The sequence below is a fragment of the Carlito syrichta genome, unplaced genomic scaffold, assembly GCF_000164805.1.
Source record: "Carlito syrichta isolate Samal-C Ts95f unplaced genomic scaffold, Tarsius_syrichta-2.0.1 Scaffold117926, whole genome shotgun sequence".
NCBI lineage: Eukaryota > Metazoa > Chordata > Mammalia > Primates > Tarsiidae > Carlito > Carlito syrichta.
In genome coordinates, this window is record NW_007062022.1 from 60,133 (window position 1) to 73,575 (window position 13,443).

At 41.1% G+C, this 13,443-nt stretch overlaps 1 protein-coding gene across 1 annotated transcript in view; it reads left to right on the forward strand.

Moving 5' to 3' along the window:
- LOC103277470 (zinc finger protein 83-like) overlaps positions 1-11,862 on the forward strand; it is a 12,615-nt gene extending 753 nt beyond the window's left edge. Inside the window, exons 2-4 of the mRNA XM_008074819.2 lie at positions 3,979-4,105; positions 4,582-4,710; positions 10,139-11,862. Of these exons, the coding sequence (XP_008073010.1) occupies positions 3,979-4,105; positions 4,582-4,710; positions 10,139-11,820 (1,938 nt within the window). The 3' untranslated portion in view covers positions 11,821-11,862. The remainder of the gene's footprint in view (positions 1-3,978; positions 4,106-4,581; positions 4,711-10,138) is intronic.
- Positions 11,863-13,443: the final 1,581 nt, after the last annotated feature.

Sequence of the window (13,443 nt, forward strand, 5' to 3'; positions counted from 1 at the left end):
CCGAGGCTGGTCAGACTCTTAATAATTGTAAATGGAATGGAAAATTCAGACACAGACATCAGGGTAATACAGGTAATACAGGTGATCAGAGTATTTCAGTGTTTCTTTCTTTCTTTCTTTCTTTTTTTTTTTTTGGGTCGGAATCTCACTCTGTTTCCCAGTTCCCAGGCTGGAGTGCAGTGGCAAGATTATAGCTCATCACAGCCTTGAGGAGCTCCTTGAGCTCCTGCCTCAGCCTCCCGAGTAGCTGGGATTATAGGCACACACCACCACACCTGGCTTCTTTTTTTATTTATTGTAGAGATGAGGTCTTGCTGTGTTGCCCAAGCTGGTCTTGAACTACAGTGATCCTCCCGCCTTGGCCTACCAAAGTGCTGGGATTGCAGCCATGAGCCACCGCTCCTCGCCTCAAGCTTTAATATAGAGGCCCACAAGTGGGATTGCTGGATCACATGGTAGTCCTGTTAAGTTTCTGAGAAACCTCCTTGCTGATTTCAGTAATGGGAGCATCATTTTTACCTTCCCACTAACAGTGCACAAGAGAGTTCTAGTTTCTTTGCATCCTCTCTCCTACTTGCTGTTTTCTGTTCTGTCTATAATGGCCATCCTCATAGGTGTGAGGTGGTATCTCACTATGGTGTTTATTTGCATTTGTCTTGATCAGTGGTGACGAGCATCTTTTCATATGCTTGTTGGCCATTTGCTTATCTTTTTTGGAGTCCTGTCTGAAGTTCTTGCTTATTCTTTACTTGGATTATGTGTTTTTGTTGTTGAACTGTAGAGTTTCCTCATATAATCTGTATATTAAAGCCCATCACGTATACTTTTTGCAAATCTTTTCTCTCCTTCTGTAGTTTTTCTTTTCCCTCTTTTGATTAATTTCTTTAAGGCATGGGATTTTTAATGCTGGACATAGTCCCATTTGTCTGTTTTTGCCCTCCTTGCCTGTGCTTTTGATGTCATATCCAAGAAATTCTTTCCAAGTCCAATGTCCTGAGGTTTTCTTCTTTTATTTTTAATTTTTTTAAATTTTTTTTCCTTTTTGAGTTGGAGTCTCTCTCTGTCGCCCAGGCTGAAGTGCAGTGGCATGCTAATGGCCACCACAGCCTCAACCTTCTGGGCTCTGGCGATCCTTCTGCCTCAGCCTTCCAAGTAACCGGAATTACAGGCATGCGCCACCATGCCCAGCTAGTTTTTTTGATTTATTGTAGGGACAAGGTCTTATCAAGTTGCCCAGGTTGGTCTCGAACCCCTGAGCTCAGGCAATCCTCTCACCGCCACCTTCCAAGGTGCTGGGATTATAGGCATGAGCCACCATACCTGCCCCAAGGTTTTCTTTTGTTGCTAGTTTGTTTAGGGTTTTTTCCTGTGAAAGCATAACTGAATTTTGCCAAACAGGTTTTCTGCACTGAGTTAATCGTGTGGTTTGTTACATTAATTGCCCTTCTTATGTTGAACTGCTCTGTCTTCCAGGTGTGAATCCCATTTGGTCATGATTTATAAACTATTTAATGCGGTGTAAAATTTTTTAAGTTAAAAAAAACAGCTTCCTATAGTTTTTTCGTGTTTGTACCATTCTTTTACTAGCCTAATATAGAAAAAGGTTGATGAACTTCATTAAAAACAGTTTATACGTTTTATTGTCCCATCTATGCTGAAACACACATGAGCAAAACTGGTAATGAAAAAAATCACTCAAGAAAAAAAATCATTGAGGGACGCCTTTTATTTCAATTAAATATGTGTGTGCATGTCCACATGAGTGTATGGATCAGCACATTCTTGGTTTTTTATTAAGCGCCCATCATAATTTAATAAATAAGTTCTATATTTTAACAATTTACAGCATCTCTTAGATATTTTCCTTGGCCTTCAATATATGCGCTTTCACATTAATGAATTAAATAGCAGTAAGCATAGTCCTATAGTGAGTGCTTGCGTGTGTGTATGCGCATACATAATGACCTTTTATGGCTATCTGTGTTGTTATCCTTGAACTTGTTTCAACTTTGCTCAATTAGGTAACCTACTATTAATTTTTTTTTTTTTTTTTGAGTTGGAGTCTTACTCTGTTGCCTATGCTGAAGTGCAGTGGCACGCTCATGGCCACTGCAGCCTTGACCTGCTAGGCTCAGGCAATCCTTCCACCACAGCCTTCCAAATAGCTGGAACCATGGGCACGCACCACCACACCCAGCTAATTTTTGATCTGTTGTAGAGATGAGGTCTCTTGTCAAGTTGCCCAGGTTGGTCTCGAACCTGTGAGCTCAGGCAGTCCTCTCACCTCAGCCTCCCAAAGTGTTGGGATTATAGGCGTGAGCCACCACACCCAGCCTCAATTTGTTTTTGATGATATATCTGTTACTTAACTGTTTTATTCTTTAGGTTGTATTCTAATTCCCAGACATGGGTTCAGATGCTTGCTCTGACATTTTTAACTGTTTAACCCAGGCAAGTTTCTTTTTTTTTTTTTTTTCTGAGTAGGAGTCTCACTTCACTCTGTCACCCAGACTAGAGTGCAGTAGCACGTCAAGGCCACTGCAGCCTTGGCATTCTGGGCTCAGGTGCTCCTTCTGCTTCAGCTTTCCAAGTAGCTGGAACTACAGGTGCACACCACCACACTTGGCTAATTTTTTTATTTATTGTAGAGACAAGGTCTCACCACATTGCCCAGGTTGGTCTCAAACTTCTGGGCTCAGGCAAACCTCTTGCCTCAGCCTCCCAAAGTGCTTGGGATTACAGGCGTGAGCCACCATACCTGACAAGGCAAGTTTCTTAGAGTGTCTGTGACAGTCATCTCTTAGTTAGATGGGAACAAATCTTTCTCTCATGGGTTACTATGGTCTTATATGAGGTAGTACATTTAAATCATGTAGAATAACGCCTAGCCCATGGGAAATGTCCTAAATCTTTACTCATTGCTTGGTTTTTAGTCTCTGACCTTTGTGTAAAGCCACTGTGGATGTTGTCCTCTGAAGACCTCACTCTTGCTCCAGCTCATCTAAATACTGAATATCATTTTGTGTGTCAAAAATAGTTTCTTGGACGGGGCGTAATTCCAGCACTTTGGAAGGCTGAGGTGAGAGTATTGCCTGAGCCCACGGGTTTGAGACCAGCTGGGCAACTTGGCGAGACCTCATCTCTACAATAAATCAAAAAAAGTTAGCAAGGCAGGGTGGTATTTGCCAGTAGTTTCAGCTACTTGGAAGGTTGAGGTGAAAGGATTATCTGAGCCTTCCAAGACTCAGAAAAAACCCTAAAGTGGCTCAACAGCAGTACTGAACAGGCAGAAGACTCGATCAACAAAACTGAAGATTGAGCAACTGAAAATACCTAATCTCAGAAGCACAAATAAAAACAAATAAAGAGGTGAGGCATGGTGGATTTTCACATCTGTAAATCCCAGCCCTTTCAGAGTCTGAGGCAGGAGGATTGCTTGAGCCCAGGAGTTTGAGACCAGTGTGGGCAACACAGAGAGACATAATCTATACAAAAAATAAAAATAAATAAAAATAGCCAGCTATCATGGTATGTACCTATAGTCCCAGTTACTCAGGAGACTGAAAAGAGAGAATTGGTTGAGCCCAGGAAGTCGAGGCTGTGGTGACTGTGAGCGTGCCACTGCACTCCAGCCTGAGCAACAGAGTGAGACTCCAATTAAAAAAAACCCCTCAAAAAACCAGTATCTTGACACTTCTGTAGAGATAATCCTGCATTGATATTTTTTATCTGTATATTTCTTGTATTGCCCACAAAAATAAAAAAGTCATACTTATTTAGAGGGTGTCATAACCGTTTATTGAAAAGTATAATAAAATATAATTAGGGAAACATAATATGCTCAAAAATACCTTACTTGGATTTGTGAGAACTTTTGCTTTAATGGGTTCAGTGCTTCCACCTCTCTTCTGTTCTGATTTTGTGTAAAGATAAGTACTCCTTCCATAACCTTTCAGTTAAAATGTGTTTTCATTTCAGGATCTATTGACATTCAGGGATGTAGCCATAGAATTCTCTCAGGAGGAGTGGACATGCCTGGACCCTGCTCAGAGGACTTTGTACAGGGATGTGATGTTGGAGAATTACAGAAACCTGGTTTCCCTGGGTGAGAATAACGTCCCTCCAGAAGGTGGGATGTGCCATTGTGTACCTTTGTGTTTTCCCTTGTTGCTTCTTGGGACCCCCATCTTTGCTTGACTAAAATGAAGCTTTATTGATTCTGAAATGAAGAGCTTCATAAATTGGCATCTGGACTTTAACTGACCCCTTTGTTTGGATGTTCTGTATTCTTCATGATACCTGAGGTGGTTCTAGAACTAAGTACACGTAAAACCTTATGGCAGACTTTAAAAATATCCAGTTCCCTGTCTTCTACCCTGGTGCTTGTGATTCAGTAGTTCTTGGAAGAGAGCTGGATATCTGCCTGTTACAGTGTTCCCTACGTTTCAGAAGGAGGCAGTCAGTGGATAAATTGTGAGATATTTTCCAAGATCTGTCTGTGATGTCCTCTCTCCTACCTTAACACTGGGTTGAGATTCTGTCAAGGCCCCAGCACATCATGTTATTTTCTTTTTTGAGCAGGAATCTCTCTTTCTGACCTTCCTGTTATCTCCATGTTGGAGCAAGAAAGAGAGCCCTGGATTGTGAAGAGTGAAGTGAAAATAGCAAAAAATCCAGATGGCTGGGAATGTATCAAAGGTGTGAACAGAGGTAAGAGCACAGATGAGCAGAGCTGCAGCTACACCATTGCATAGTGTTTGGGAAACTCTCTGTGAGTGGGAGACTTCTGTGGGAAAACGAGAGTTTAAATCCTGTGAGATCTGAATGGAAATCTTTGTCATTCTGTCCATGTAACAGTTTGTCCTGTTGCCCTTGAGTGGTGCTGCAGCTCAAACAGAGACAAAGTCATTATCATGATGGACAATGCTCTGCTATCTGGCTTCTGTGAACTCTTTGGTCCCTTGACTCTAAGGAGCACATGGAGACCTGTGTCAAAGGGGTCTCTTTCCCCCATGGTCTCTCCTTGTGTACTTGATTCCATCTGATGCTCAGTCTCTGTTCATATAGATCAGAACTGAGACCTCCACAGACCTTTCCCCTTGATCCATTCAGGTTCTGCCCAGACCTTGGAAGACCTAATCAGGAGACGGAAAAGCACTGTCTGCTCTTGCTTCGTGTCTGGGTCCCAGAACCTGCGTGGATCAATCTCCAGCCTTTTCTGCCTGTTAGGTCTATTTGAGATAAGAAAAAAAGGCTCACACCTATAATCCTAGCACTTTGGGAGGCTGAGGCAGGCAGATTGCTTGAGCCCCGAAGTGTGAGACCAGCCTGGGTAACATAGCAAAACCTTGTCTCTACAAAAAAATCAAAAAATAAGTCACGTGTTGTGGCTTGCACCTGTAGTTCCAGCTACTCAGGAGGCTGAGGCGGGAGGATCGTCTGAGCCCAGAAGGTAAAGCCTGCGGTGAGCCATGATCATGCCACTGCATTCTAGCCTCGATGACAGAGTGAGGCCCCAACTAAAAAAAAAAACTCGTAATACAAATAATAATAAATAAGAAAAAAAACAAAGTGTTTTTCCTACTCTCACATGCCACTCAACATAGAATGCTTCACTTCGGGTCACCAAAATGTGGGGATTTTCACCACCAACAACCAAATCTTGAGTGGACACCAACTGTTTGTCCTATAGTTCAATTTAGTTCTGACTCCATCTACCTGGAGTTAGAGTCAGATTCCACAGGTTAAAATTTGAGTCCAGGTTGGGTACAGTGGCTCACAGGCACACACCTGTGGTTCCAGCTACTTGGAAGGCTGAGGCGGAAGGATTGCATGAGCCCAGCAGGTTGAGGCTGTGGTGGCTGTGAACATGCCACTGCATTCCAGCCTGGGCAATGGAGTGAGACTCCAACTCAAAAAAAAAATTGTGATTATAGTATCAGTATAACAATCAAGTTTGTGTCCAGTTTTTCCATTTGAAGAAGTCCTATTAGCATTTCTTGTAGCACAGATCTGGTAATAATAAATTTTCTCAACTTTGTTTATCTTGTACAGTCTTTATCTCTCTTTCATTTCTGAAGAATATCTTTGCTAGATATAGTATTGTTGGTTGGCAATTCTTCCTTCAGTGATGTGTGTATTATCCAACTTCTTTCTGGCCAGTAAGGTTTCTGCTGAGAATTCTGCTTTTTGGCACATAGGATCTCCCTTACGTTATTTGCGTTTTTCTCTCATTGCTTTCAGCATTCTCTTTTTCTTTGACCTTTGAGATTTAATTACAATATATCTGGGGCATTCTTTTTTGGGTTGACTCTGATTAGTGACTTTTGACCTTCCTGTACTTGGATATTTATATCTTTCTTCAGGTTTGGAAAGTTTTCTCTTATTCTGTAAATAATCTTTGTACACCTTTGTCTTTCTCGGTTATCTCTTTAACTCCAGTAACCCAAATATTTGCTCATTTGATGTTTTCCCATAGATCCTGTAAACTTTGTTAATTTCTTTTCATTTTTGTTTCTTTTTTTCTGACTGTATTTTTTAGTCTGTCTTCATACTTATTGATTCTTTTATCTGTTTCATCAGTTCCACTGTTGATGGTTTCTTTTTTTTTTTCATTTTATTTGTTGTATTTTTCAGCTTCAGGATTTCCATTTGACTTTTAAAAATTAAACTTCTCTGAGCAATTTCCAAATTGTTTGTTTTGTTGAATTTTTTAATGACCGTATTAATTTGCCATGTTTTGTTGAATTTTGTTGAACTTCCTTAAAACAGCTATTTTGAAGTCTTTGAGGACCATCTATTTTTATCACTTTAGGGTTGATTCCTGGCACTTTGTTTATTTATTTATTTATTTATTTATTTTTGAGTTGGAGTCTCACTCTGTCCCTCAGACTGGAGTGCAGTGGCTGCTCCCAGCCACCGCAGCCTTGACCTGCTGGGCTCCGGTGATCCTTCCACCTCAGCCTTCCAAGTAGCTGGAACTACAGGCACGCGGTACCACGCCCGGCTAATTTTTTAAAATTTATTCTAGAGATGAGGTCTTGCCAGGTTGCCCAGGAGAGTCTCGAACCTGCAGGCTCAGGCAATTCACTCACCTCCGCCTCCCAAAGTGCGGGATTACAGGCTGAGCCACCGAGCCCAGCAATTCCTGGCACTTAATTTTGTCAGTTTGGTGATGTCATGAAGGCTTGTGGCAATATGACAATGTCTGAGCATTGAACAATTAGATACTTATTTTAGTCTTGACAGTCTGGCTTTGTTTGAACCTGTCCTGCTTAGGAGTGCCTCCAGGGATTCTAAACAGACTGACTGTTGTGTTCCTGAGGACACTCTAAGCTCAGACTTGCTGTGAGCCCTATGAGGGTTCTAAGCTTGACATAGCTTTCTGTCCCAGATGGACCTGGGGAAGACCCAAGGAGGGTAATGGGACTTTGTGGGAACTCACACAGGAGAGAAAACCCATGAATGTAATGAGAGCAACAGAGCCTTTAAACGCAAGTCACACCTCACACAACATCTGCGAACTCATACTGGAGAGAGACCGTATTCATGCAGCCAATGTGGGAAATGCTTCAGTAGTAGGTTCCAGCTTACTAGACACCAGCGATCTCATACTGGAGAGAAGCACTATGGATGCAGTGTGTGTGGGAAAGCATTTTCCCAAAAGGCATATCTCAATGTACACCAGAGACTTCATACAGGAGAGAAGCCTTATGAATGCACTGAATGTGGAAGAACCTTCCATTTAAAGTCACACCTTACCAGACATCAGAGAATTCATGCTGGAAGGAAACCTTATGAAAGTAATGAGTACAACAAAGCCTTTAGAAGCAAGTAAGAGCTCATTAGCACCTGGGAACTCATACTGGAGAGAGACCTTGCTCCTGCATTGAATGTGGCAAAGCCTTTGCCCACAAGTCCGTTCTTACTAAACCTAAGAAAATTCACACAGGAGAGACAGCTATAAATTCACTGAAAGTGGAGAAACCTTCTTTAGGGAGTTATACCTCTCTATACATGAATGAATTCATACAAGGAGAAAGCCCTATGAACACAGTTTCTGTGGAAATGCCTTCTTCTGGTACCCAGCCCTTATTAAACATCAGTGACCTTCTAGGGACTGGAAATGTAGTTAATTATGCAACAGCCATTTCCAAGAAGTCTAGCCTTAGTAACTAATCAGGAATTTGAATGGAATAAGCCTTGCAAATGAAGTGAATGTGACCCTTTCAGTAATAAATTACGTCTTATATATTACAGATGTGCAGCAAAAAAAAAAATTCTGTGATAGCAGAAAGGTAGCAAAGTCTTTACTAGAATCCTTCAACCATTATATATCAAAGATTTCACTTGGGGAAGAAATACTATAATAGCAGAAATTAGACAGGGTAACTTTGTGATAAGTTAGATTTATTAAACATCACTGCACTCATATTGGCTTGAAATGCCTATACTCTTCACTAAATCAATTCCTCTTTTCTACCAAGATCAAAATTTTAACTGATGTCGTCCAATTATATTTCTTTGATTTGCAAGCACACTGTCTGTTCCTGCATGCCTATTTTAAAGCCATTACTTACCATTATAATTTATGAGGGCTTTTAAATTTTTTTAAGTTCATTTATATCATCAAGGGCAGACCTTGGCAACAGACTCCTACTTGTTTTGTTTTCCCAAACACTATTCCACTCAGCCAGGGGCTCATCCTTCAGCACACATGGTCTCTGTTCATTGTTTTCTTCATTTCACTCTTATCTTTCTTCTGTCCTTCACCTTCCCTCATGCGGTTTCTGGATCTGGGTAGACTATATGTTCACTTCTTAACATACTAGTTTTTGTCTTCCTGACCCCTCCAATTTCCCCAGAACCCCTTTACCACTCAAACTACTCCCTAGCAATGTAGGGAGACCATGGTGCAAGGGAAATACACTTGCTCACTTACTGGATAGCGTTTTTTTTTGGAGTCAGTCTCACTCTGTCACCCAGACTGGAGTGCAGTGGCCACTCCCGGCCACTGCACCCTTGACCTGCTGGGCTCCAGCGATCCTTCCGCCTCAGCCTTCCGAGTAGCTGGAATTACAGGCATGCACTACCACGCCCGGCTGATTTTTGGACAGCTTTTACAGGACAGTTTAAATCTGTATGTGCATGGATTGGGCGATGACTCACTCACACACCATTATTTATGAAGGATGACTGAGCAAAACAATTAGTAACAAAGTTCAGTTCTTATATCTCCCTTGACCTTTGCTTTCCTATGCTTTTATTTGGTATTTTGTTTTCTGTACTGCCTGAATAGCATCCTTTATTTAATTAATTAACTATTTTTGTTTTATTTTCTATTTTTAATTTTTTTAATTTTTTTGAGTAAGAATCTCACTCTGTTGCCCAGACTGGAGTGTAGTGGCCACTCTCAGCCACTGCAGCCTCGACCTGCTGGGCTCCGGCAGTCCTTCCGCCTCAGCCTTCCGAGTAGCCGGAATTACAGGCATGCGCTACCATGCCCGGCTGATTTTTTGATTTATTGTAGAGATGAGGTCTCGCCAAGTTGCCCAGGTGGGTCTCGAACCCGCGGGCTCAGGCAATCCACTCACCTCAGTCAACCAAAGGTGCGGGATTACAGGCTGAGCCACTGAGCCTGGCTTATTTTATATTTTATTTTTGATGTGTGGTACAATTCAGAATTAGGTATATGAGTGGATATCGTACAGGTAGTTTGGGCCTCCCTTTGGTCCCCACTTTGCCTGGTTTGAGATCAAGTGCCTTTACTGATGTTGTGCTCCCCACTCCCCCACTTCCTCCCCACCCTGGCAGTATCCCCACTATTGCCAATCCCTAGTAGCCACTCTTAAGAACATATCTGGGCCTGCAAGCTCAGGATGAAATCTGTGTAAATTGGGGTTAGATACAGAAACACTGTGCACCTGCTGCCTTTATTTGAAAATAATAATTTATTCCAAGTTTTTTTTCTTTAAGAAGTCGGTGTTGGTAGATGGGTAAGAATCTTGCATGTTTTTTAAAGACTGAAAACTTTATTTAATAAGATTTATTACCCTTGGTGTAATGTTATGTACTTCAATAGGAGATATTGATGGATCACCTGCAATTATTTGGAAATCTAATTTTTTATATCTCATAGGTATCTCTCCAATATGTGTGATGAAGGAATTACCACCAAAAGAGAACAGCAATACAGGAGGAGTGTTCCAAACAGTGACGGTGGAAAGACATGAAAATCATGACATAAAAGATTTTTACTTCAGGGAAATCCAGAAAAATATACATGATTCTGAGAGACTGTGGAGACATGATGAAAGACATTACCAAGGGCTATGTGTGACCTCTGAAGAAAGCCTCATTGGAAGAAGAGATTGGCATGGTAGAAGAAACAAGCCCATTAAAAATCAGTTTGGACTAAGCTTTCAGACACATCTACCAGAACTACAGCTATTTCAAGTTCAAGGGGAAATATATGAATGCAGTCTTGTTGAGAAATCTATCAACAATGGTTCCTTAGTTTCCCCCCAAAATATTTCTTCTGCCAAAACCCACATTTCTCATAAATATGAGTATGATCTTATGGATTCTTTATTTGCACAAAAAGAGAAAGCAAATGTTGGGGCAGAACATTACAAATGCAGTAAGTGTGACCAGGCCTTCAATCAAACCTTACATTTTACTATACATCAGATAATTCATACTGAAGAGAAGCAATTTAAATGTGATACATGTGGCAAGGTCTTCAATAAAAAATCAAATCTTGCAAGTCATCGGAGAATTCACACTGGAGAGAAACCTTACAAATGTAATGAATGTGGCAAAGTCTTCAATAATATTTCACATCTGGCGCAACATCAGAGAATTCATACTGGAGAGAAACCTTACAAATGTAATGACTGTGGCAAAGACTTCAGTCAAATTTCGCACCTTGCACAACATCGAAGAATTCATACTGGGGAGAAACCTTACAAGTGTGATGAATGTGGAAAGGTATTTCATCAAATTTCACACCTTGCACAACATCGGACAATTCATACTGGAGAGAAACCTTACAAGTGTCATGAATGTGGAAAGGTGTTCAGTCGCAACTCTTACCTTGTACAACATCTGATCATTCATACTGGAGAGAAACCTTATAAATGTAACGAATGTGGCAAGGTCTTCAATCATATTTCACACCTTGCACAACATCGGAGAATTCATACTGGGGAGAAACCTTACAAATGTTATGAATGTGACAAGGTCTTCAGTCACAAGTCATCCCTAGCAAATCATTGGAGAATTCATACTGGAGAGAAACCGTACAAGTGTAATGAATGTGGCAAGGTGTTCAGTCGCAATTCATACCTTGCACAACATCTGATAATTCATACTGGTGAGAAGCCGTATAAATGTAATGAATGTGACAAGATGTTCAGTCAGAATTCACACCTTGCAAATCATCGGAGAATCCATACCGGAGAGAAACCTTACAAATGTAACGAATGTAGCAAAGTCTTCAGTCAAAATTCATATCTTGTATGCCATCGGAGAATTCATACTGGAGAGAAACCTTACAAATGTAATGAATGTGGGAAAGTCTTCAGTCTAAACTCATCTTTAGCGCATCATCGGAGAATTCATACTGGAGAGAAACCTTACAAATGTAATGAGTGTGGCAAAACTTTTAGTGTGCGTTCAAGCCTTAATAACCATTATGTTATCCATACTGGAGAGAAACCTTTCAAATGTAATGAATGTGGCAAATTCTTCAGTGACAGTTCATACCTTGCACGTCATCAGAGATTTCACACTGGACAGAAACCTAACACATGCAATTAATGTGGCAAAGTGTTAAATCAGCATTAGAGCCTTGTAAGAGATTGGAGAATTCATAGTTCAGAGAAACTTTGCAAGCATAATGAATGTGGGAAAGCCTTTAGTTTCTGTTGAAGGCTTAATTACCATCAGCTAATCCATAGTGGAGAAAACCTTATGAATGTATTTAATATGGAAAAGCTTTAAGGTGAAAGTTTGACATCAAGATTTTCCAAATAATTCTTTACTTGTAGGCAGATGATTACTTCTGAGCTGGGTGCGGTGGCTCAAGTCTATAATCCTAGCATTTTTGGAGGCCGAGGTGAGAGGATTGCCTGAGTTCAGGGGTTCGAGGTTCAAGACCAGCCTGGGCAACTTGGCGAGACATATCTACCAGAACTACAGCCGCGCCTGGCCAAGGTGATAATTTTATATGTGTATACATATACATTGTGTGTCAATTGCCACAAATTAGTTAACAAATCCATCACTGCACTTAATATTCTGTGTGTTCGATAGGTAAGGACGCTTAAAATCTACTCTCAAATTTTCAAATAAACAATGCAGTACTTTTTATGACAGTCACCATGCAGGCAGGGCACCGTGACTCAAACCTATAATCTCAGCACTTTGGGAAGCTAAGGCAGGAGGACTGCTTGAGCCTAAGAGTTCAAGACCAGCCTGGGTAACATAGCAAGACCTTATCTCTACAAAACATTAAAAAAGTTAGTAGTACAAGCTACTTGGGAGGCTGAGGTGGGAGAATTACCTGAGCCCAGGAGATCGAATCTACGGTGAGCTGCAATCATGCCACGGCATGCCAGCTTGGGTGACAGAGACCCTGACTCAAGCAAAAACAATGCTACTGTATATTTCCTCAGAACTTATAACTGATAGTTTGTGCCCTTTCAGAATGACATCCTTAAGCACATTGCATTTCAGTATCACTTAGGTGAAACCACAATAAAGTGAGAACTACATTAAATTGGAAGCTGTCATGAATTGGTACAGAGTCTAAGACCTTATTTCTGTTTAGCAGCTCAGACCATTCCTCAGAAATTTTTCCTGCTTCCTGTGTCTTAGGCACTGGTTCAGTCCAGAAGAATCCCTTTTCCTGACATCAACACAGACACTCTTGATATGGGTTTCCCTTACAGACTCTGCCACTCAGACTGAAATAAAAATACTCATCAGCTTTTTATCTTTGCCGGGATGGCAAGCTCTGTGTCACGGTCACTACGGCCAGTATTTATGTGGGAGAGGGAAAGCCAGACACTTTGATGTGGGTTTGGGATTCTGTGACTTCACCACCCCCAGGAATTGCAATTGTCATTTTACCTGCAGCAGCAAAGGGCATGCAGGCTTGGGAGCTGAGAACATTTCAGAAAACTTTATTCCCAGTTGCCAGTTATCAAAAACAATTAGATGTTTCTATCTAGGCTCTCCTAAGACACTATTAGATCATTTGTAGAGGCTCTTTGTCATGATCCCTGGAGGCAGACAGGGTCTCATATGGAGGGAGCAGGAAATTCTGAGGCCTGACATGTGAAGGACTGGCAGGGAGGTATGTATGTCTCGTATTATTTGCTTCTCTGAAGTTTTTCACTCAAAGTCTAGTTCTTTTCTGATAATCATTTCAGTTATTAG